General features: G+C 47.8%; 9 protein-coding genes across 9 annotated transcripts; 6 read left to right on the top strand and 3 right to left on the bottom strand.

The window, feature by feature from the left end:
- Positions 1-376: 376 nt before the first annotated feature.
- F4812DRAFT_455807 (uncharacterized protein) lies at positions 377-1,370 on the bottom strand (the record flags this gene model as incomplete). The annotated part of the gene is made up of 2 exons (XM_047936883.1): positions 377-444; positions 668-1,370. 2 exons carry the CDS (start codon positions 1,368-1,370, stop codon positions 377-379), a joined length of 771 nt encoding a protein of 256 aa, XP_047794013.1.
- Positions 1,371-2,792: 1,422 nt separating this feature from the next.
- On the top strand, positions 2,793-4,690 carry F4812DRAFT_449636 (uncharacterized protein; the record flags this gene model as incomplete). Its single annotated transcript, XM_047935996.1, has 4 exons — positions 2,793-3,189; positions 3,256-3,287; positions 3,351-3,921; positions 3,987-4,690. 4 exons carry the CDS (start codon positions 2,793-2,795, stop codon positions 4,688-4,690), a joined length of 1,704 nt encoding a protein of 567 aa, XP_047794012.1.
- A 334-nt stretch (positions 4,691-5,024) lies between these two features.
- Positions 5,025-6,436, top strand: F4812DRAFT_188921 (uncharacterized protein). The gene is made up of 2 exons (XM_047930109.1): positions 5,025-5,049; positions 5,122-6,436. Exon 2 carries the CDS (start codon positions 5,431-5,433, stop codon positions 5,953-5,955), a length of 525 nt encoding a protein of 174 aa, XP_047794011.1. The 5' UTR covers positions 5,025-5,049; positions 5,122-5,430; the 3' UTR covers positions 5,956-6,436.
- A 1-nt stretch (position 6,437) lies between these two features.
- F4812DRAFT_188862 (uncharacterized protein) lies at positions 6,438-7,816 on the bottom strand. Its single transcript, XM_047930108.1, has one exon. It carries the CDS (start codon positions 7,500-7,502, stop codon positions 6,594-6,596), a length of 909 nt encoding a protein of 302 aa, XP_047794010.1. The 5' UTR covers positions 7,503-7,816; the 3' UTR covers positions 6,438-6,593.
- Positions 7,817-12,019: 4,203 nt separating this feature from the next.
- On the top strand, positions 12,020-14,219 carry F4812DRAFT_188776 (uncharacterized protein). Its single transcript, XM_047930106.1, has 2 exons — positions 12,020-13,426; positions 13,489-14,219. Exons 1-2 carry the CDS (start codon positions 12,118-12,120, stop codon positions 13,803-13,805), a joined length of 1,626 nt encoding a protein of 541 aa, XP_047794009.1. The 5' UTR covers positions 12,020-12,117; the 3' UTR covers positions 13,806-14,219.
- Positions 14,220-14,558: 339 nt separating this feature from the next.
- F4812DRAFT_415130 (uncharacterized protein) lies at positions 14,559-15,755 on the top strand. Its single transcript, XM_047932947.1, has 2 exons — positions 14,559-14,996; positions 15,128-15,755. Exons 1-2 carry the CDS (start codon positions 14,634-14,636, stop codon positions 15,551-15,553), a joined length of 789 nt encoding a protein of 262 aa, XP_047794008.1. The 5' UTR covers positions 14,559-14,633; the 3' UTR covers positions 15,554-15,755.
- A 799-nt stretch (positions 15,756-16,554) lies between these two features.
- Positions 16,555-17,537, top strand: F4812DRAFT_449633 (uncharacterized protein; the record flags this gene model as incomplete). Its single annotated transcript, XM_047935995.1, has 2 exons — positions 16,555-16,628; positions 16,703-17,537. 2 exons carry the CDS (start codon positions 16,555-16,557, stop codon positions 17,535-17,537), a joined length of 909 nt encoding a protein of 302 aa, XP_047794007.1.
- A 128-nt stretch (positions 17,538-17,665) lies between these two features.
- Positions 17,666-18,274, bottom strand: F4812DRAFT_188709 (uncharacterized protein). The gene has a single exon (XM_047930104.1). The coding sequence runs from the start codon at positions 18,172-18,174 to the stop codon at positions 17,794-17,796; it is 381 nt and encodes a 126-aa protein (XP_047794006.1). The 5' UTR covers positions 18,175-18,274; the 3' UTR covers positions 17,666-17,793.
- Positions 18,275-21,669: 3,395 nt separating this feature from the next.
- F4812DRAFT_415121 (carbohydrate esterase family 3 protein) lies at positions 21,670-23,499 on the top strand. Its single transcript, XM_047932946.1, has 3 exons — positions 21,670-22,725; positions 22,797-22,970; positions 23,091-23,499. The coding sequence occupies exons 1-3, from the start codon at positions 22,294-22,296 to the stop codon at positions 23,208-23,210; spliced, it is 726 nt and encodes a 241-aa protein (XP_047794005.1). The 5' UTR covers positions 21,670-22,293; the 3' UTR covers positions 23,211-23,499.
- The last annotated feature ends 45 nt before the right edge of the window (positions 23,500-23,544 follow it).

The following is a 23,544-nucleotide window of genomic DNA, read 5'->3' as shown; positions in this document are numbered from 1 at the left end:
CGTCCAAACCAAGGACGATGCTGCCCGTTTTCTTCAAGCTTGGTCTAGCTTCGTTGGACGTTCAAGAAGTTTTAGCGGCGGGCTCAGACAGATGGTTGTTTCGATATGTGTAGCTATTTTTGGACATATAACACGTCTCGTCGAAGATGAGATGAAATGTGTGGGGGAGGCAAGGGGGAGATGTATTGTACATATGTATCGTCGGCTGGAATTTCATTGCGTCAAGCGTCCCTAGATAGGAGGTAGATACGTAAAATAATCTTAATATATACATACAGCTTGCCCGGAGAGGGGTTAAACATATAAACGTCGTAAAGATCGTAGACACCTAGCTCCGTAGTCAAATAAAATTCAAACAAAACCCCGAGGCCCCCTTTCAGTCTAGGGTTTCTCGATAATCGGGACGGAGGCCGTCATCATGAACCAACCCAATTCCCTTGTCGCCTATGAATCGGATAAGTTCTCGAGACATGGCAAAAGCGTAGGTTAGGTACTTCCTAACACCACTGGCAAACACCCTTTGATTTTCGTGTTCCCGGTTTACCACCACCTTGGAAGAACCTCTCGTACGCTCCGTAATTCGGTATCGACTTAAACGTGTCAATAGTGGACGTGCCGATATTTAACAGCTATAGTTTAGGTACCTAACCTAGTGAAATAAACTTACCCCCTATCCGCGGCTCACGATGCGCCTTCATCCCGTCGCGCCAAATCCGTAACGTCCAGCTAGCCACCATGGCATCCGTCATCTTCCGCGTTATAGGGGTCGTAACAATCAGTCTGTGCTGGTTGTCCATCTCGTCCTCCACCGCGATGCGGCTCCCGTCGGCAGCGTGCATCCACTCGTAGTGGTCGTGCTTCTTCAGGATCTCGAACAGCACCTCGTCCCCCTTGATCGACTCCCTCCTGGCCTGGTACCCCTTGGGGAACCCGCTCTCCTTCTCCGGCTTCGTCTTGACCACCTTGTACCCGGAGCGGGGGAAGGACGCGGGCTTCAGCGCCAGGTTCCCGACGCACTGCCGCGACATCGCGTCCAGCACGTAGGGGAACCCGGTCGAGATCACCGGCGGCAGGTGCTTGAGCTCGAAGATGTGGCGGCTGCGGCTCGTGACCCGGGGCGTGCCGTTCGTGCTTATTCTCACGTTGCGGATCAGCCGCTCGAGCGTCACCTGGGCGAGTCGGGCCTCGCTCGTCGGGGCCTTCCTAACATCCCGAGAGAGCTCGTATAGCGGCGCGCCGTCGGCGGTTTGGGCGCGGATGAATTGGCCGTCGAGTACGAAGATGGACGGCGGAAGTATGTCGTCCCCGTCGTTACGGTTATCTGGGATATAAGGTGGGGGTTCTTCTTCTCCTTGTGCCAAAGTTGCCATTGTCTTGTCTGATAAGATGGGTGGGGTGATGGTGGTGGTGGGTTGTAGCTTATGAATGGGAGGTAGTATTATTATATTTTAGGTGTGTATTAGGTTAAGCTACCAAGGCTATCATGATCACACGGTTCCTCGCATCATGGGCGATTCAACTCTTATGTATGCGACGTTTTTTTGAGGGAGAGAATCCAGGCAAGCTCAAGATTGGTCTCGGCAGAAGTCTTAGACGTGGGGTATTGAGCACTGCCTTTTCGTTAGGCTGTCTGGGCTGTGTAGGTAGCTTACAGCACACTGACATCATGAAAACACCAATGATGTTCATATCCGCTGCAGAAATTAAAGGGGGATTTGATGAAGTATTTGTCATTCTACTCAGGTCGTATGCAGATGCTATAAGATTTGATAATTCAGGCCTTAAATAGATTATAATATGTATATAAGTAAGACCTAAGCATTGTAAATGGTATTATTTTTATAATTTGGTTTGTGGCTTACAAAATTCATCTATTGGGTGCATCTCAACAGAAAAATCCACGTCACAGACGCTTGAGAAAGGAAGAACAATACCAAATTACAAAGAAAAATGTTTTGCGCCGAGTGATTAGAGATGAGTTGAATATGTCACTTCTCATAAAGCCTTTTGTAACACCTTTGAATATTAAAGGTATTCAAATGTCTACGGTTTAACCGACGATAGTTAGTAAACAAAACCGAGTTTGACTCGTCAAACTCTAAAGTCAGTCAAGTCAGTCAAGTCAAGTCAATCCTAATATTTACGTCTCTGGCAATGTTACTAAATTGTTAATTATTTACCTAGGTAATTAATGGGTTAAAAGCCGTGGGGTTGCGGAGGCTTCGGATGGTCCCGGATGGTCGGACACGTCGGATTTACCTAAATTAACCACTTACACTGACTCTTGTCGGTTGGTTCGCGTCTCACTTTCAGCCATCCGCAATCCAGAGAGAATTCTTCATATGAGAAAGCCAAGGCTGTACGTGACAGTTAGTACGGCTTTTACCCGATAATGTGCGAAAAGAATGTCGGCAACTCCTCCGACAAGACCTCGTCCCTTACCTCCACCAAATCGGAGACGGGATAAGCCTCAGGTAAGGTACAATACATTAAAAACCAACTAGGGAGTATGCACCTAATAATTGCTTATAGCTCTCATGTAATTTATGCCGCCGGCGCAAGTATGTCTTCATCCGCCCCAATAAATTTTACTAATTAAGTCACCCTGGTTATTCACATAAGCGTCTAGGGTTAAATGTGATCGGCAGCAGCCATGTAGAACATGTTCCCTCCGGGGGCTTGCCGCCTCCTGCAACTACCCTCCGGATCATATGTCGCGGCCCTCAGATCGTGATACCCATTCTACGGTGCAAAATCGGATCCGCGAGTTAGAGGGTCTCGTGCATGTTCTCATGCAACGGGCGGCGTCTAAAAACTCCTCCAATGTCCAAACACTTCCGGAGGCTATCGAAGGTTCCCCTGACTCCGAGGCTGGCGCGTCAGGGGAACCGTCTAATGGTGGGACGTTAACAGATACCCCCGCCGGCGTCAGCTACGTTGATGGTGTACATTGGATTGATCTGTTGGACAGCATATCGGAATTGAAGGACTACTTTCAAGATAATGCGGAATCAGGACCGCATTGCCAGATCCCTCTACAGCCTGCCCATGATTACGGCCCTTGTCCGCTATTGCTATACGGCCGTTTTACCCATGCCAGTAAAAGCGAGATACTAAGTATATTACCAGCGCGGAGTGTGGCCGATTCATTAGTTTCTAAGTTCTTTACATCTATCGATATAACGTCAGGTACTATTCCCTCCCTCCACTTTCTAAGACGAGGAATATGGCAGAGCTGATTCTTTATGCACCTAGCATTATTACACAGTGGCCAATTTATTCGGCAGGTAATTATTAATGTTCCGTCTGTCTTACAATTCCGATGAGGTACTAACGCACGTTGTTACAAGTACAACCGATTTTGGGAAGACCCCTTCGCAGCTCCGATCGTATGGATAGGGCTCTTGTTCGCTATCATGTGTTTCTCGTCTATGCTTTGGCAGCGCTACAGTGATCAAGTGCCTGGTACCGTAGGCCCTAACGCTGACAATACGCTCCTTATACGGTCCTACCGGGAGAAGGTCGTCCAGTGCCTGATACTGGGCAAGTATACCAGGGGCGGTGAAAATGTCATACAGACTCTAGTCATCTACGTTGCTATAGAACATTTTCTCCAGGAGGATCCCGATTTTGGTACTCACCTTTTACTAAGCATGATCTTAAATATTGCCATGAGGATGGGATATCATAGAGATCCTAAAAACTTTCCCGTTATATCACCTTTCGATGGCGAGATGCGAAGGCGCATATGGGCGACACTATACCAAGCGAATCTTATCTTTTCCTCCCAGATGGGCCTCCCGAGTCTGCTAAAAGATAACCAAATAGATACAGAGGAACCGCATAATCTTGCCGACTCCGATTTCGACGAGGGAACAACCGAGCTTCCTCCATCTCGGCCTGAGACAGAAGTGACGCCAGGTCAGTAACTTCCTATGCCATATACGGAACCCTGAAAAATCCTAGAAAGTTAATAGAGTGGGCAGTTCTGTATATAATTACTAGGAGCCGTGTCTCGCGCACCTGGGGCAAGGTTCGCGATCTGGTAACCGACACAACGCCTCATAAATATGACGAGATCCTGGCGATGGATCAAAAAGTGCAAGCTGATCAGCTCCGCATTCCACCCGTCTTAAAAATGCGACCTATACATCTGTCCATCACAGACTCCCCGAATTTGGTAATGCAGAGAATTTGGTTGGATATCTGTTTCCTCCGGCTGAAGATCGTACTACATAAGAAGTACTTTATGTTGCCTACAACTCAGAATGAGCGCTATAATTACTCGCGAAAAGTCTGCTTGAAAGCGGCCATGGAAGTTCTCGAGTATCAGCATATGGTTTACGAACTAGTCAAACCAGGCGGCCTGCTCTACGAAACTCGGTGGAGACTTTCATCTGTGATGAATAACGAATTTCTCTTAGCAACTAGCATCCTGTGTGCTTATGCTAAGCAGATCGCCGATACCCCTAAGAGCGCAGTGGAGGGAACGGGCACCGAAGAAGTCAACAAGCTTCTCATAATATCCGCGGACTGCTGGAAGAGATATAGCGCCGTATCTAAAAACGCGCGGAGGGCTATTAAAGCGATCAATCTCGTTCTAGAAATTACGGGAACTCCTACAGCCAGCCCGGCTAATACAGAGGATGAGCTCACTCCGATGTTCGCCTTGCAAGGTATGTCACATTAAAAGCTCCTATTTCATTTCATTTCTGCAATTCCGCACTCAATGATACATACAACTAATTTAGTAAAGACCCTCTACTTCTAGATTTTAATTTTCCTTATACTTTGGACAATTTCTATGGCGGAGATGAGTCGAGACTTGTAAATGATCCCTCTCTGGGAGCGATTCCGACCGCACAGCAACATGCTACCGACGAGGAGTGGATTAACCTATTCCAACGGGTATCAACGCGCCAAACAAATTGAATCGATCATTTGAAGGATATGTCTAAATATTCGCGAGTTATTCAAAGGGCAAGGAAAAAGATAAGTCGATATGACATGAAGGTGTGATGGCCCCCCTATAGATACCTCGGTACCTAGGTACGTATCTTGACCTTGGCCTTTGAAGATTGGCGTATACGAAGTTCCCCAGATCATCTAATTCTTCTGCAGCTACCCCTGAAGGAGGGGACAACAATATTGTAAACTACCTTACTACTAAGGCATTGTCTGATGTTCGTCTCGGCTTGGCAACAACCAAACCCCGATAACAATGGACGACAAACAACTGAGGGAAAAAACCAGCTCTTTGTAAATAATCTGTTCTAACCATAATGTATAATACCCTGTCTCTCGAAATAGGCTCACCCCATGGACTATAAAAGCAGGCCAGCCTTAGGCATTGCTGGGATTTCCACTCAGATCAAGTCCAAAAACCTTAATACACCTCCTTAACGTTATAGATACCTCCTCTCAGCAAAAATGTTTGCCAAGCACCCCGACACAGTCAAGGACCTTCAAATCTCTCTGAGGCTGAAGAGCTATCGTAACGCTGAGGCGTTGGTTCAAGTTCACGACGTGAAGGAGGCGGCCCGGATATTCATGAACAGGTGCCTCGGGGCGGCGGGCTCGCTGACGAAGGAACTGCCGGACTGGAAGGACGTCGACAACTACATGCAGCACGTGCGGCTCTCGTTCGCGGTTCGGCGCGCGCAGAAGACGCTGGCGCAAGCGGTGGACGAGGATTGCAAGGTCAAGCCGTACGACCTGATGCCGCACACGGCGCTGTTCTGTCTGCGGATCATGGACTTCCTGAGGACGGCCGAGGGCGGCGCGTACGACGTCTGCTTGGACCCGCTGGTCGTCAGGCGCCGCGAGGACGTGCAGTTCGACCGATGCATCCGGATCCTGCACCTGCTGGGCTTCTTCGTGAACCAGCACCGCGAGACCAAGAGGGCCCGGGAGGCGGAGAAGATCCGCGAGGCCATCGGCGATAACTGGATATGAAGATGAGGATGCTTTGCTTCGGCTTCGTATGGTGAGGTGACATGATGATGGAATGATGCCCCGTTTCGCTAGTTACGAACGCGGTTGAGAATCCCATTATGACTTGTGCCGTGTAGACTCTCCCATCTAGTAAACAGATAAACAGTAATGATAATGATAATGATAATGTATTACCTTTCCTTGTTTCCCTCTTGCTTTTATTTGTAATTTGATGTTTCTCATTTGTTTGTTATTTCTTTTAGGAGGTACGTATTCGTTGTTGCTTCACCCCTTGGTAAAGTACATTCCCCTGGTCCGTAACCATGGCACTTTCTGCCTTCCATTCCACTTTGGTTGGGACAGCTCAGGTAGCTAGCAGGTGGCCTCTTGTATTACCGTGCTTTGCGCACGTGAGATGAAGGAGGTTCGAACAGGGTGTCCATTGAATCGTGTTAACGCTAGAAAGCTAGACCGGAGATGTTATAAGATATAAGGGTTAGTCCCTCCCCTCCCCCCCTTTCGATCTCGGTTGATCTATGTCTCCTACTCTCATCGCAAATCTTCCTTTCCTCTTAATAGGGCCCGTAATAACACCGATGCTTAATTTACTACATTATTAAACTCTTGTTAATTCCTAAGCATATACCTCACTACCTAAATCATGTTAATCCATGGCCACGTAGAAAGCCCGGTGCGATAAACCATGACCTTGGATAACTCATTCCCCATTTGGCTAGAAGGGAGGATAGCTCATCTTCCTTGCCCGGCACGACGTTGACGAATATCCGGTCTCCTTTGCTCATGCAGGGCTCCGAGTGCACAGCTCCGCGCTCCTGGCCGATGCGGAATACGCTGCACTCACCCGGCGCCGCTTGAACCAGACCCAAGGGGGCGAACTCATCCGCGAGCTTCTCCCGGATCGCTTCGGCGGTAGCCCCGCATCCAGGACACCGGATTGAGGTGCAGACGTGTTCCGTAGCTAGCGCGCGTTTCGTCGAGCGCGACGTCGCCCGTGCTGCTGCTTGGTGCTCGGCGGGGATGAACATGGTCGCGGGACCGAGCAGCGTGGCGCATAACTTCCAGTCCGTCTGCAGGTCCAGCTCTGCGTTTTCCCTCCCCATCACTAGCGACCTTCTCCGACCCCAGACGCCTCCGCCGCCGCTGTTCCCACCACTACTATTACTACTGCTCCTGCTGAAGAACATGTCGTCCGTGTGCCATCGGGGCTTGTTGTATTCCGTGGTCGCTTTCGTCGCGCGGATGGTGAGCCAGTAGTGGTCGAGGCCATTCGCGCGGATGAACTTGTTGACGAAGGTGAGGAAGGGGAGCAGCAGCGGAAGCAAGGACCCGGACAGCGCGGCACGGGTCCAGTCGTGGAAGCTAGCCGGGAGGTCATCTAAGGTGGAAAGCAAGGGACCGCAGTAGCTCCAGAAGGCATCCCTCTCTACGGACAGGTTCTGCTGGTCATGGTCAGGAGAAGGAGAAGGAGAAGGAGAAGGAGCAGAAGGCTCTTCGAGACTAAATCTTATGAACTCGAAGCTCGTCGATGATTGGAGCCTGTCCTTCATGTTCGGGAGAGCATAGGAGGTATACGGGGGTGTTTTTCCCAAAGTTCACTTTTTGAAAGGGGAGAGAGGGGACCGCCCTTTTTTTTCGAATTTACTCAAAATATCTAAACCGGTAAATTTAGCACGGCAGGTAATCTTAATTGAGAATAGCTAACCTCCTTTCAAGATATAGCCCTAAAATATAGATAATTATATGCATAATGTTTATATGAATGCATATATGTAGGACATGTAAGTGTAAATAGGTGTGTAAGTTATGTTTGTATGGATGTAGGGCTAAGGTAACAGAGACAGCAGCAGAGAGCTAGCGTTGCGTTACTCCGCGTTGGAGACACATGACTCTTCTTTATACCATGTAGGTTTATACCATGTAAAGTGACCGACATAGTAGCTTCGCTGCCTTGTCGTCCTGCCTGCTTTGGTAATGCAGACTTCCAAAAATAAAAGAAATGGAAAAAAGGGGACTTGATCCCGATTCGTCCGGCATCATATACAGTGGGCTGGCTTACTTCGCGAACCCGCTTTGCTAAGGATTTTCTAGGAAGGGAAAATCAAGCTTATTCCTTGACATCCAGCACTGCTTGACGTCGAGAAAGCTGTTGGCGTTGACAGATAGCAAATGATATTTTACGTAACTAAACCGAAAATGTAAACAATGGCCCTGTACGGATCCGTAATGCTAACTAAATAAGAGAGTGCTGCGGGATCATCGCCTCGGTGCGTAGAACCCCTGCAGTTTTTATACAGCTTTGCCGCGGTTCCAAGTCCTAACGCACATTCGCCGGTACGCTACTGGTCGTTCTATGTACCCCTAATGCAAAGAACAATGAAGAATACAAAAAAGCCCAAACCTAGCGCCATGTAAGCACATGGGATGAGGGAAAAAAAGAAAAGAAAAAAAACGACCGAGATCACAATGTTCTCTTGCTTGGGGGGCGTTACCACAGAGCGGCCCGACTTTAGATCAATGATGAAGTGGCCGATTTCACGAGTGGTCGAAGATCGTGGTCCCCATCTATTGGAAAAGGCCACTGGGAAAGACACTCTCGCGCGTTCCTTAGGCTTTAAGGCGTTGCAGTTTCGGAGATTTGACAACGCAGTGTCACACCGCGTCACAAAGTCTTCACATTACTTATAAGATCCAATGTCTCAGCTTGGCGTCGGGAATATCTTATCCATTACCAGGCAAGAGGTACCTGAGCCAGCTATGAACGCTACCTAGATGTAAGGTAGGTAGATAGGTAGGCCAGATTTTCTTTAATCAGTTGTCTGGGCCGGTTCGGCTTTAAGGGTCTTGGGTACCTAATTCAAATCAACCTGATGATCGCCTCATTGGCGTTAGGTGGCTTTTCACCTTCCCCTATCGATTTCAAGTGGAGCGTTCTTTTACTGATTACTCGTATGATACCAAAAATGTCCAAAAATGTCTAGTCTAATATTCAATCGTCAAACTATCGTACATAAATTTCCAACCGTCACACCGAGTCCCCTCCCCGTGAGGGGTTTCCGCCGGATATTTTGATCTATGCTAACGTATATGGAAGTGTTGATATAGCGTGGATTCGGCAGACTTCATTGCCGAATCAGTGTAGTCGTGAGCCACTCCGATTATTTGGGAAAATATTGAAGATATTGCGCGGTTCTTTCGTCTTTAATTCTTCGGAGGGTTCGTCGTGCCTCTCGCGTTGAACGGCATTACGGCGCTATGATGCTGAACTCGAGCTCTCGTCGGCGAAATGTGCTTGCCTATCCTCGCCGGATGTCAACTTTTCCGCTTGGTTCTTCTGTCGGTTTCTTGAAGCGGCTGAACACGGTAGTGCGGCCCACGCCCGGCGGAGTCGGGCAATGAGTCGGTTCATCAGAGAAGATATCATGCCCTCTTCAAATTCGTCGTCAAAGGCCCAGGCGCCTATCGCTTTGTCGCGAGCCCTACGAGCGCCTCTTATTCTGTGCAATTCAAAGGAATCGCGGTACAAGATAGGACTCGTACTTTGTCGTCGGATGCAGAAGCTCCTTTCACAGGCACAACGTGGGTGTGATTCTTCTGCAGGATCTATGGAGTCTGAGTCTGAGTCTTGACTTGACATGATGACGGGTGTGGTAGTGGTATATACGTGTTTGTGAAGGATGGTTGCTAACAGATAGGTATTCGCATAATAATAGCTCTACGTTTTCTGCTCCTAGGGGAAGTCATCGTGAGTCAAGTTATAAATAACCTAGGGACTCGGTATTTGGGTGCGATATTCCGACAACAACAGCTAAATTTTGAATTTTGTTGGGCCACAGGAGTCCGAGGGGTAGAAGTTGACTTCAGCGATCTGAACTTAAATCCCTATGGCCCCTATCTATCGTGTCGAAGATTGGTATGAGCCATTTTCGGGGTGTTGCTATTGAAACGTTCCGTCGTATATCAGATGTCGCTCATCACCTCGACCGCGCCTTATCTTGGTTTTTTAGCTCGTATGTTTAACTATGACATATGTCACTTGAAGTCATTGATTCTAAGTAGAGGCATGATAAAGTTCAAACTCTTAGATCTTCGCCACTTGGATCTGACTTTAGGCACTTACGCGACTGATATCGGTAGTTAAGGGTACCCGTCTTCGACGACAACAAGGCGCTAATATTCCAATGCACCCGCTCGAAGCGTGCTATACCATATATATCTCTGATCGACGACTAGAAAATGCCCCGCGAATGGTCCGTAACGATCTTCATTCAAAAGAGTTTCGCCTCTTTTCGTCGATGCTGGCATAATTAACTCAACTTGTTCCAGTAATTTCAGTTTTACATCTCGTGGTTCCTATTTCTCAACAGTTTCGAGATTGCAACGTTCATATTGATCAGCGTCGAGCGACACATGATCTGGTCTAAAGCTCATATGTATACAATAGCAAAATGGCCGCCGTGTCCGTCTTATTATATACCTAGCTGTCTGGATCGGCATTGGACCTCTATGAAAATCCCGTGAAGGGCAATTCAGGAGAAGGGGGTGGGGGTGCCGGGAGGGCGGGATGGGAGTAGGATTGGTAGATATATTATGAGGTATGTAGTAGAGGGTTGAAGGATCGGGTCCGAGAAGGAGGCCATGCATAGTTTCAAGGAGCCCTACCTTAACCAGTCAAGCCAGTCACGGGAAAGGGTACTACTGTTCGACAGTTTTTTTTTAAAGCGCCCCCAGAAGTTTAAATGGTTTGAATGTCGATGCTTCTATGAGCGCTGCTTACTGCACGAATTATCACTCAGGTCTTCGAAAGCATTTTTATCTCAAAAGTACCTAGGAGGTAGGTATATAAATATTATAACTACCTTTAATTGTTATGAATACTTCACACCGCGTTTACTATTACTGAGCCCATACTAAACTCGAATGAGTAAACTGCCCACCTCTTTGGGTTATAATGCTTGCTTTCAGCGCGGCTCCTGATCCAACGAGAGCGATGCTTGTGTTGCGGGGAGGGAGCATGTAGTGATCGTGTACATGGTGAAGTGGGTAAAGATCACTAGGTATTGTTTTCGATTGACTGACTGGCGACAATACATACCATGCTGTCAGGGAGAAGTTTTCAGTAGTCATCGATCATTCCTTTACTCGATCTAGCTGAACGTAGTATCTATGTGCGGCATCGCCTACGCCCGTTCCTGGATTCTACAGGGACTTCCTGCGATGTTACGGGGGGGCTAGACCCTGCCAATAATTTGTATAGCTACTATTACGTACCCTCCAAGAACTCCACGAAGGATTCCGCCAACGCTGTCCACTGACGAAAGAGGAATTCCTGGCACCCAATGGGGTAGAATAAAGCCACGATTCGATTCTATGCTAATGGACTAGAATGGGATGATAAGACGAGATTGTATACTACAAACGGGTTATCCGTATGCTGTGTTGATCACAAGCTAAGCTTTTTATTAGGCTACGAATCGGTGGTTACTGGAGGCACGGTCCTGATAGGGCTGTTAAGGCTCTGGCGTTAGTCTGGAAGCTAGCTGAAGATCCGCAGTCCAATAATCACACCTAACTTATCGGCCTATTGGGCGATAGAGCGGTTACGCTCTGAAGATGCAACTGTAGGAATTAGAATGAGGATCATTGTAAAGAGATATATTTCATAGAATAACTGTCAAAATGTCGTGCTCTTCGCGACTTAAACAGTAGAGAACATGTATCAACAGAGTCCGACCCTGCTCGGGGCACTCTGCACACCTTGTCGGCTTAGAGATGGGATTGGATAGGATAAGCGGAACGTGAGACCCAGAAGGATTCCATGGTCCCTGTCCATGGTCGCAATGAGAAGCAGGCTGTAATACACGAACCCGTAAGTAGCTTGCCAAGAACATGGGACGATGTGGACTAGGTGGGATTGCTGTGATATGGAAAGATTCATAAAACAGTTGAGTAGCCCCCCCTGGACACATACTGTGTATGTGTAAGAGCTGAAGCAAGTTTCCATCCCATCATCGCCATGGCGTCAGCTGTGTTGTGACCAAATCTGTCTCGAGCGCTTCCTGGTCAGAAGAGTCATGCTTAACTTCAGGTTATCGAGTAATTGAAGTCCCTTTAGCTGAGCAATTCTTGCTTATAAGAACGCCATTGGCCGTTTGAGACGACGTCATGTACCAATCACCAGACGATAACACGCCTTACAGCACGCTTGAGGTCTCTACGCGAGATCCGGAGACATTTCAAAAGGAGGTGATACAACATCCCGACTACAACTATCCGCAAGCTGTCCCAGTCGAGCACGCAACCGCGGGAGCTGCGCAGTCATATTATGGTTCCGAGTCCGCGAAAGAAGTCGTAAACCCGTCATATAACTTACATCCCGGCGTCATTCCCGGTCCTTATAAAGATCCCAACGTAGCAGCAGCAGCATACCCTATCGGCGCAGGCTACCCCCCGAGCACGATTTATTCCGATGGATCAGCGTATCCTAATAGCGCGTATCCTACCAGCGTAGGTGACCCGATAAACTCTTCTGCCTATGGACCCGGACCCTTAAGCGCAGCCGAATTCGGCGGCGAACAACCCCCTATAGAGAAGGGAGCTCCGGCAAAGACGATATGGGGCCTTTCAAGGAAAGCATTCTTTATAATCATAGGAGTAATGATTGTTATCATTATTGCACTGGTAGCAGGATTGGCGGCCGGTTTGTCTAGTAAAAATCATGCATCAGAGGCAGCAGCTCCTGCGGAGTCGTCAGGGCCAGAATCGAGTAATGGAAATCTGCCGTCGAATTCGACAGACGGACCGCTCATACTCGCCAATTCGAAAATAACCGCTTCTAACTGGACGGATCCTAATGGGGTCGTTCACAGGACTATATTTTTCCAGGATGCGTATAACTCGATTATCGCTCGTCGGTGGGACTCGAAAAATAAATCGTGGAAGACGAATAACCTGACCGAGCTGATGGCTGCGACGACGACACCTCTCAACCCGCAGCCGGGGACGCCGTTAGCCAGCGCGTCCATGGACTATAAACAGACGTTCGAAACGCATGTATGGTTCACGGACCCGGGCAACGTTATACGATCCATGGCCTCCTTCGATGCGCTGAACCGACCCGACAGCTGGGATAATGATACGCTCGACGGGGCAAGGTTAGAAACGTGGCCTGGAGGCCAGTTAGCCGCTATGTGGCAACGCTGTTGGGGTGCAGACTGTGCGGGCACTTGGATTGTCGCCTACCAGCGACCGGAGGGAGCAATAAAAACGGCCAACTCGAGCACTTGGGGTACTGCGACTGTGGCGGTCGAGTCCAAAGATGTTGCTGCGAATTCCAGCTTGGCCATTATCCCCAAGCTGCGCGGGTCATGGCTAGACCGTCTGGAACTCGTTTCCGAAAAGGTATCATCGGGCAAGACAGGAAGTATGAGAATGACATCGTACGACGACACGTGGAATAATGCTGATCAACGAGGTAAGCCTATTAGCAAGCATTTATGAGCTTGTTAAGAAAATTGTGAAGCTGACCGATCCTAGTGACCGAACTTCAAACTGACATACCACTCCCCGCGCCGTCTCAACAGTTCGCTGCTACCAGATGGGACCATTGGAACCAGGCCCTGTATCTCGGGCTCCTTTCTAACGGCAAGACTGAAGGCAGCTACTGGGACGGTAAAAAGATGAACTCGATTTCGAGTTTCCAGTTCAAATCCGGACCGGAGACTAACTTTACGGCCATCGCAATGACGCCAGATGCCATGTTTTACGGCATCTCTAACAACGAGATCTTGGAGTACTCGCTCGACACGTCGGATCCGTCAAACTTCAACTACGTGGGAAGAGTATACCCGTGACACATACTCGGGCGACTATTTATAGGTACTTCCTTATTTATCGAAACTGTAAACGGGATATTCAGGGTTAGGAGGCCGGGATTTTGAAGCGTTACAAGGGAGGGAGGGTCCAGGGAGTTGGGAGGAAATATATGTCTGCGTACTAACGAGTTACCAAGTAACACCTATTTTTATTCTTACATCAAATAGCCACATACCATATTGAAACAGGGCGGCCTTTTTCGAGCGAAAATTAAGCTGAGCTCGTCATAGACTCACTTCATGCGTCTCTGCAAATCTTACAATGCGATTTTACTTGTATATTAGATACCTTGCATGCTATGTAAAGAATCAAGATATCTTCACAATAGAAAGCAGTTATGAAAATACCAATCTTGATCCATCGTCCATCTTTGCCCTAGATTGAACGTCGACTTCTTCCGGAGAACGTGGACAAGCGAGAGCCTACATGCACATACGGTTGGGGATCGCAGCCAGATCGACACTACCTAAACCTAGATTCATTGCTATACAAAGCAGGACGCATATATATGGCATCGAGTAATAGGGCTTTGTACTTATGTGCACTTGCTTATTTCGGAGGGCCAATCTAGAATTCAGCCTTCAGTTCGTAATCGTGACGCGCTCTAACCATCAACGACGTCATAATATTGAATGTCCGCCTCGTAGACCAACAGCCTCTCTCAAACCAAATTGTATGATGATGTCTGTGAAACCTATCTGCCCGGCATCAAGGTAAGAATGCCAAGTGGCGGGGAAATAAGTAGTAGGCATAATAAATCAACTTCGCCGCGCATAGCGATTTTGTAGATATAAAGATGAAAAGTCATGCTTGGAAAGATGACGGCTCTTCATAGAGTTACACTCAGAATCAATATCAGAAGAACTCATCTTAAGCCAACAGATCGGTTGTATATTGCAACGACAGTCACTCGATTTCAACAGCAGCATCCCAGAAATATCACTCTGAACCACCAATTTACACGCAAGATGGCGTCGTTCTCAAACACGGACACTGGCAACAAGCCGTCAGGTCCTTATTATGAAAAGAACCTCGACACAGACATAAGCCTGAAGGAGAAGGTCGAGAATTTGATTAAATTCGTGTCGTCGTGCAAGTTCGGCATGATGACGACGCGCGACCCTACAAGCGGAAAGCTGGTCTCCCGCTGCATGGCTATTGCCGGAAAGGTAAGCTATCCGCTTATACTATCAATGCGACGCAGATGGTTCTGAGAACATCCATGTCTTTACCAATATAATCGTCCAGATCAGGATAAAGTGGTACTCAGAGAACTAACTGCGATACCTCTAATTTTTAGGAAGGTGGCGATATCGACCTAACCTTCACGACCAACACTGAATCTCACAAGACCGATGAGCTGAAGGCGGATAATCACACTAACGTCTCGTTCTACGACAATTCGGGCCAATGGGCCTCGATCGCGGGCGAGGCAAGCATCGAGACGGACCGAGAAGTGGTGAAGAAGTATTACAGCCCAACGCTCAAGGCTTGGATGGGTGATCTAGGCGACGGCGTTCACGACGGGAGCGAGAACGACCCACGCATCGCGGTGCTGAAAGTTAAAACCAGCTCCGTTACATACGCCGTCACGGGCAAGACGATAGTAAGCAGAGCCGCGGAGATCGCCAAGGGCACTATTACAGGCGAACCGGCTGGGGTGAATAAGTTGAGGGAGATTAGCGAGGGTGAAATTCAGCAGTGGAGGGCTACTGCTTCGAAGTAATCGGCTTTATACATATTCGCCCATTTCTTGTAGCCCTCGCTATGTTTATTATATGTCAAAGCTTATGAAGATAGGAGAAGCAAATCCACATAATGAAATTCCCTCATGTTCCATTTTGCCGGAGCGGCGGAGATGATTCTCAAAGTAGCAATTGTTATTCTTTGTTCGGTGCTGACGGCGTTTTTTTAAAGGCGGGAAATTTAATTTGGAGATTTGGAAGAATTAAGTCAGCCAGAACTAGCGACCAGTCAGCACTAAAACCATGCCCTGTTAAGGTTAAGCGCGGGCCCGAAACGCGGCAAAGGTCGCTGATGTAACGGTTTGGTAAGGCTTGGGTAGCGGGGCTGCTACGTTAGGTACGGTAGCTAGGTACCCACCGTCGGGAATTTTTAATCGTTTTGTAAGGCACTGCTAGAACTCACCCAGAACACACCAGTAAACGAACCCTGATTTACAAGAAAATTGCCCCGCTTTCTTTCTCTCCCCTCTCTCGTGATACTTTTCTTTCTCTCCCCCCTATCATACTAGGTGTACCTATCAACAGAAAACCAACCTTGAATCGAAAGAAATCGGGCGAATCTTCGTGATATTTCTAGCTAGCCTAAGTACCTCTAACATAATACCTAACATAATGCATCCACTCTCGTCCCTGATTCGCGATCTACCTACTTCAGTCTTACTGTTCGATCCCGTATAAGATAGACGCCCTCTTAAAGCTCTAACATCTCTCTGTCCTGCCCCTCATGAGAACTGTCGCATTTTCTTTTCTTATAGCTATACTGTCTATAATCATCTTTAGGGAACGAGTTATCGAATTGACTACGACAACTTTCAATTCTGTCCTAGAGATTTTCAAGGCCTACGACGGCAACAGTAAAAGTAGTAGTACCGGCAGCAGTACTACTATGACTGACAGCGATACGATAATCAAATCCACCACTGCCGACTCTAAATCCGAATCTCCCTTCTATAACCCTTCCGAGAAACTCGTCGTAACCGAAATGTCCATACCGCGCGCAATCCGCAAGGTCTTCCTAGCGGTCGAACAGGCCGAAGGAGCTGGTGCTAGGGTCAGGTCAGTTCAATCAACCACTTGCGAGCGGCCATGCGCCGAGTATGCGATCTGAACGTCAAGCTAACTATTAGCAGGAGAAGTGTAGGAACGCCGCAATTGCGGAACTTCTCGCCCTTTCTGATGCTAGACCATTTCAGCATTAAGCCCGGCGCCGGCTTCCCGGACCACCCTCATCGCGGACAGGAAACCATCACGTATCTGCTAGCGGGCGCCGTTGACCACGAAGACTTTGCCGGTCACGCTGGCACCATCGAGGCTGGTGACCTTCAATTCATGACCGCCGGTCGTGGCATTATGCACGCCGAGATGCCGCGCCAGAACCCGGACGGCAGCGCGAACGTCGGCCTGCAATTATGGGTCGACCTGCCTGCCCACCTCAAATCCTGCGAGCCCCGATACCGCGACTTGAGAAAGGACGAGATCCCGAGCGTCGAATTGGACGACGGGAAGATCCGCATCAAGGTCATCTCGGGACAAGCTGGTGGTGTCGAAAGCCTCAAGGAATTGGCGTATACCCCGGTCTGGCTGCTCGACGTGGAGATGAAGCCGGGTAGCAAGTTGGCGCAGCCCCTCCCGAAGGGTTGGAATGCCTTCTCCTACCAGCTAGAGGGATCTGCCGTGTTCGGCACCGGCGACAAGAAGCAGACGGTGGCGCAGTACCACAACTGCGTGTTCGAGCCCGACGGCGACATGGTAGTAGTCGAGGTTCCCGAGACCGCGAAGGAGAACGCGCGCTTCGTCCTGGTCGCCGGCCAGATCCTAAACCAGAAGGTCGTTCAGTACGGCCCGTTCGTGGCCAATTCCCCCGAAGATGTGCGGCAGGCGTTGATAGATTACCAATTCCACATGAACGGCTTCGAGCGGGCCAAGGACTGGCAGAGCGAGATCGGAAAGGCAATGGTTGATTGAAGGGTCGGTCGCTTATGGCTGCTGCGCGCTTTAAACGTTATCGGGTTCTCTTCTCGACGTCTTAGTCCGCCGTTCGTCCTCGCGAATTTCATGTATATAGTATATTTTGTTTCCCTTGTTTACTCTCTCCTTTTAGATACCTCAAAGCACAACCTCGGCGTATAGGGGTGAGTGTAGAATGGCATTCAGCAGAAATATATGTTGAGTAGTGATTTTCTTGGATATTCCTTTTTTTTTTCGTTTGTGATTTGCGGTATTAGAAGTTTCCTTTCGGCCGCTTGATGGGATAGGTGTCCGGTAGACTCATAACCCATTTGAGCCGCTCTAGCTCGTCTCTTGGAGGATGGACACCTTTCCACCAACCCAACTTCCTGGGGTGTAAACCCGTCACCTGCTGCAGTCGCGGATGGCTGAGGATGGATGCGGCCTCAAGCGGTTGGCCATGTTGAAGCTGTCCTGTAGGCGAGCCGGTTCTACCGGATCGTGTTTCCGATGTTTTCGGGGTGGTTTTACTCGCGCTTGTGCTAGGAGATGCTTGTGCGCCGTTACCCCTCGGAGAGGCTGGCGGAGGGGGGAACATAGGAACTCGGCCTCTCGAAGCTAACGCAGCCCTACGCTTTTCTTGTTCTGTCGGCATACTCGATATTGCGTACTGAACCTATACCTAAGTATATCGTAGCCTGAGTTAGAGGTCCCGTCTTCTTATAGCTTGTGTTAGGAGGGTATGTAAGTAAATAGTAAGTAGAGCATATGGGTTAGATCTATTCTGTCGGCAGGTAGACATAGCCTCAAGTTTTATGTCACGCTGAAAAGGCTGCAACTACGAGACTTAAGTTCATGTCGTCATTACCAATCGCCCACCGTCTTACTTGCATGCGAATTGCCTACCAAAAGGGATGGGAGGCAGCATGTTACTCTACGAGGTATAAAATGGAGCATGTACTCGTATACCCGTGCAGCCTCACTCATCAAACCTCGCAGCTTGGAGCCTTCTTCCTGCCTAGAATTTTTCCGGTTAGGAACCTATATTGTACGTCGAATGCGGGACGCGAGCAGGCTGCCATGGCATGGGATAAGCAAACTTTTTTTTTTCCTCTTCAGTCTTACTTAGGTAGACCAGTCGTCTGGACATGGACAGAAACTTGGTAAGATGTGAGAGGTAAGATCGGGGGCGGCCAGCCGCCTTTCCTGAGTCATCTTATGTATTGTACTAGGTTAGAGGTAGTCATACGCCGGTAGGCGCCCCGGTTGGCCTGTTCTCGATTTAGCAAATGGCCCCATCCCGGTCCATTCCGTCTTTTCCCACCGAAAAAAAAAAATAATACTACGAAGAAAGAAGTATGAAGAATGAAGAATGGGGGATAATGATTATTCTCGGCATGTTGCAAGCTCGTCATCGTCGCATATGCGCGCCCCTACAGTAATGAGGTCGTCCCGCTTCTTATGCCTATGCGTGGGAGTTGGGGAAATAGGTAGGGCTGCTGGCGTGGGATTGGGGGCGGGTTGATCCCACTCCGCCACGGTAATAGATGTATCGTGAGGTAGGCAGTGCACATTTGCTTTTTAGTAAGCGAGAGCCTCACTTTTAAGACTCTTTTTACATGTACAGTCTCGATCCTTCTCCCTCTCTCTTTTTTTTTTCTTTTTTCAAGCTGTAAGGCTGCGTCGGTTTTCTAATCGCAGACAATGTAGTTTCAATAGCTGCCGTTTGACGTTGTGCACCTACGCTTGGGTGGCTGTCCTCCACACTTACATGTAGCTTAGGGAGGAAAGAGAAAAGGACGGCGTGAAAGGAGAGGGTTTCATCGCTACATAGAACAATGGTCTTCTTTTTTATTTCACTAGCGATACTCTACTGGTTAATCTGACATTCCTTCAATTGTGGTTACCTCCTAAGTTAGGGGCCCTAACTGCCCAAGACATGATCAGTGCCACAACCTACCCGCGCCCAAGAGCTCAACATTCCAGGCCCAGCAGGCAAAGACTCTAGGATAGAAGTAGCAAGCATACTAAGTAAGTATTGCTTAGAACCCGTATGACTTAGTCCTATGAAGCATATATTGCCTAAATCAACCGAAGACATCACGTAGTGTGTAAGAGTTCGGAAGTTAGCTATCAGACCGCTACACTACCAAAAGGTAGATCGATGTCAACTCGAGGGGTTGACGATGCTATCTTCACCTATAAGGGCAGTACCGTGACATGGTGTTACCCAGTCACTTGATCACGACATCGCGGAGCACTAACGGATAATGATCCAAAACCCTTGTTCTCAGCTACAAGCTCACACAAGCTTGTACATGTACGCTAGGTAACAGACGTTGTAGTGCCTTATATCTACACAAATCTAGTATGGAGAAGGGATTAACATTGCTTAGTTACAGCAAGAGGGACCGTAATAACGAATGGCGTATTCTATTAGTATCCGGATGAGCGGACGACTTCTTATACCTTATGATATTGGGAGTAACCGTCTACTTCAAAAATATCTACAAGGCAATGTCCCTTAATATCCAAAGTCTAAAGGTATACATTTGCCTCGGAATAGAGTATCAAAATAGTGTTTCTAGACCTCGATGTTGTCTTTAAGATATATACCGATGGGAGAATCTTCGTGACTAATACTATTATATTAAAAATTGATTCGATCTTTTACCCTCATAGATCCTCCATACACCGAGCATATTCAGGCAGGGCCGGAAGCCCTCCGCTTTTGGCTTATTGGGATTTTCTGCTGTAATAGTCAAGGGAGTCCGTATATCGAACGGGAAGCCCTAGCGGGAACTGGCATGTTTGCCTGAGCTTATCCGGCTCTATATTCAATCAGGCGACGATGCTATAGAAGGATACTAGGGTCGTTACAGCAGAAGCAGCTCAATCAAGTTACTGCAATCTAGCCTTATTCCAAGTGTACTGCTTCGCGGTACTTTTTTTTTAACCAGCGGTGATATGATTATGGAGATGCCTCGTACGGTGCGTCTCATCTTTGATAGTTGCTCCGGTTTCCCCCTTCACTGCAAAAGCGTGCTTGCAATGTGGATCTTTATATGCTACGAGGTTACGGGGTTGTATAAAAGAATGATATACTCAATACTTGAATTATCTACGTACAATAGTTATTTTTTTCCGCTCATAGAGTAAGGCATTTTGACTATGACCCCTCTGAACGAAGTCATACCAATGCGTTGAACTCTCCTAGTTGACAATCTAGCTTGTATACCATTATATCCAGGCTTCTTCGTAAAACAATTCCATTGGGTCCTCATTTGGTGTATATGAACGTCACTAGATCTACATAGCATTACGGTTTCTGCCACATCGATATGATGTAGCACCAAGCGAGTTACCCCTGACGACTATATTTTACCAGTTAGGGCACAAGGCCACTTCATATAACTCCACGTGGATGCAAGTTTTATGAAATATATTATACTATATAGTTGATGCCCAAAGTACATATCTATCGATCCGGAGTGTTACGTTGATGAGCTCTGGAAGGCGGATCGACTACATCGGTTAAATTGACACATTCAAGGCTCGGATGGAACTAGACAACGCTGACTCGGCCTTTGTAATAGCTTATATTGCCAATGTTGCTTCACAGGAAATATAACATACAACAATCTGCCATAAGCACCTTTTTCCGTTTATTTGATTCCGTAGAAAGAGGAGGCATACTTTACTTGGAGTCGGGAGAATCACTACGTAGTTCACCATATATCGCAGCTTCAGAAGTTCCTATGAAGTAGCTATTGGATTATCCACGTGTATTGATGACCTAGCCCTACGGTAGTTATTTACGATCCCCTACGTAGATTATCACGGTACTGTCCGTGAGGTCCTTATAGGTGGAGATAGCATCGTCAACTACTCGGGTTGACATCGATCTACCTTTTGGTAGTGTAGCGGTTTGATAGCTATCTTCCAAACCCTTACTTGGATTATTCATATTGCAAGTTAAGAAAGCTTTCCATCCCGGTAGTTTTGACCGATTTAGGAATTCCAACAGAATATTCCAAGTGCCTAGGTAGGCATGTAGTATTCGGTGAGCTGATGGGCATTCCCTGACCGGCATACATCCAAGGCGGCATATTTCAGGTACATTAGGTCTATATGCCGGAGCCAATCTATCAGGTAGGTGCGCAGGAGTCCCGCTAAGATCGCCTACAGCTATATAATTCACTATAGCAGGGTTTCAGGAGAATCATAGTTGGAGAAGCCACGTGGGATACTAAATTTAGTACGGTTTAATATGGGAGTCGTGGAAAATATGTGAGACTCGACACCAATGGACAAACTAAATTATATTAGGATTCAAGAAGATAGATTGAATCAAATGAATTCATCGTCAATCCCACCACCGGGCATCAACCGGATCCGAAGATCGGTAAACGTAGCGTGACATTTTCGCCTGAGAGGGTAGTAATGAGTATATTCCACGTGGAAGCCATGTGCTCGGGGACCCGGCTGAAAGGAAGCTTTTTACGCAATTTTCAGGGGGTGCGGAATTAATCTTCCGCTAGAGTCCTAATCAAGGTGTCTGTAGCAAGGGGTTATACAAGTGCCTATACTGACGTCTGGTCGTTATGGTCTGTGGCCACTTAATTTAGCCGGTCGTAGTTGCTCTCCAACTCAAGGCATAGAGATTTTGTATAAAATCCACGTTAGGAATGGCTATCAAGTCAAAGATAAGATATCATATCATCAACATCGATACCTCTTAAGTCTTAGCCATTCCAAATACAAAGCTTTCATAATGCTCGGCAGCAAGCTTCTCCCTCTCGCTACGCTTTTAGGCGCATCTGTGGCCCAGAATGCCACTCTTCGATATATGCCGTTTGGTGACTCCATCACCGAGATTATCTGCTGGCGTTCAAAGCTTTGGCAGAAGCTGAAGTCCACCGAGTGGGGATCCGTGGACTGGGTCGGCTCTGGGAAAGGAGATTTTAACTGCGGAGACAACACGTACGACCGCGACAATGAGGGTCACTCAGGGTTCTTGGCCATCGACATTGCCAACAAGAAACAGCTTGTCGGATGGCTCCAGACCAACCCAGCAGACGTTATCACGATGCATCTTGGCACCAACGATATCGTGCAGCAGAACAAGCCGGTCAACGATATCATTACTGCTTTCACGACTCTAATCAGCGTGATGAGAAATAGCAATCCTCGGATGAAGATCGTGGTAAGTTTTTCATCGGCTCCCAGTTAACTGTTTTTCCCGCGCACTAATGGTTATGACTTTCACACAACTAGGTGGCTCAGATTATTCCCATGGGCTTCGGCAACTACAACACCCAGATTCAGAACTTGAACAAGGCCATCATTCCCTGGGCTCAGGGCCTCAATACCACCGAGTCGCCTATCTGGGTCGTGGACCAATACACAGGCTTCAGCGGCAGCGATTTGCGCGACGGTGTCCATCCCAATGTACGTGGCATTAAGATTTCCCTTCTTCGGGTCTTCGGGTCCTTGAAAGATTTAGAGAGAAGTCTTTGAAGTTCTTAGTTGGAATCGTGTGAGGTAATTGGCTGACTTGTCTATCTCTAGGACGCGGGTGACACCAAGATCATGAACGTTTGGTACCCAGCTGTTGTCCGTGCTTTCCAGGTAGCCCAGGCAGACAAGAACGCTGCTGCTCCAAAGGTTGAGATACCATTCACCGCATAGAGAGCGCCAATAGCTCGTCTTAGGATGATATGGAGATATAATTCTCTCGGTGACGTTCCTGGTGGTGCTCTCTGAATTTATTTATATTGTACATACGGATTATTGACCAATATTATATGTGTGTCGAAACGAAGCTCCGATTGAATAGTTTAACTTATGACTATTATAACTCTTTAGGATACTACGTGCCTGAAATATCATCTCGCCAGAGCATAATAGATAATAGACCATATTATTAACGGAGGTAATTATTTTAAGACGATATTGATGGATGGATGAATTAATGAAGTTGTCTTTTAGTGCTATTCTGCTATGTAAAGACACAGTGGATCTC

This window comes from Daldinia caldariorum, assembly GCF_022478825.1.
Source record: "Daldinia caldariorum strain CBS 122874 unplaced genomic scaffold F4812scaffold_2, whole genome shotgun sequence".
NCBI classification, from domain to species: domain Eukaryota; kingdom Fungi; phylum Ascomycota; class Sordariomycetes; order Xylariales; family Hypoxylaceae; genus Daldinia; species Daldinia caldariorum.
Note: the sequence above shows the minus strand (reverse complement) of the source record. Positions and strands in the feature narration are given on the sequence as shown.

Bases quoted from the DNA above. Each gene is read 5' to 3' on its own strand.
- F4812DRAFT_188921 (XM_047930109.1), top strand. From the start codon at position 5,431: ATGTTTGCCAAGCACCCCGACACAGTCAAGGACCTTCAAATCTCTCTG.
- F4812DRAFT_188862 (XM_047930108.1), bottom strand. From the start codon at position 7,502: ATGAAGGACAGGCTCCAATCATCGACGAGCTTCGAGTTCATAAGATTT.
- F4812DRAFT_188776 (XM_047930106.1), top strand. From the start codon at position 12,118: ATGTACCAATCACCAGACGATAACACGCCTTACAGCACGCTTGAGGTC. The intron at 13,427-13,488 runs GTAAGCCTATTA...GACCGATCCTAG, and splicing joins GAATAATGCTGATCAACGAG to TGACCGAACTTCAAACTGAC.
- F4812DRAFT_415130 (XM_047932947.1), top strand. From the start codon at position 14,634: ATGCTTGGAAAGATGACGGCTCTTCATAGAGTTACACTCAGAATCAAT. The intron at 14,997-15,127 runs GTAAGCTATCCG...TCTAATTTTTAG, and splicing joins GCATGGCTATTGCCGGAAAG to GAAGGTGGCGATATCGACCT.
- F4812DRAFT_188709 (XM_047930104.1), bottom strand. From the start codon at position 18,174: ATGCCGACAGAACAAGAAAAGCGTAGGGCTGCGTTAGCTTCGAGAGGC.
- F4812DRAFT_415121 (XM_047932946.1), top strand. From the start codon at position 22,294: ATGCTCGGCAGCAAGCTTCTCCCTCTCGCTACGCTTTTAGGCGCATCT. The intron at 22,726-22,796 runs GTAAGTTTTTCA...TCACACAACTAG, and splicing joins ATCCTCGGATGAAGATCGTG to GTGGCTCAGATTATTCCCAT. The intron at 22,971-23,090 runs GTACGTGGCATT...GTCTATCTCTAG, and splicing joins GCGACGGTGTCCATCCCAAT to GACGCGGGTGACACCAAGAT.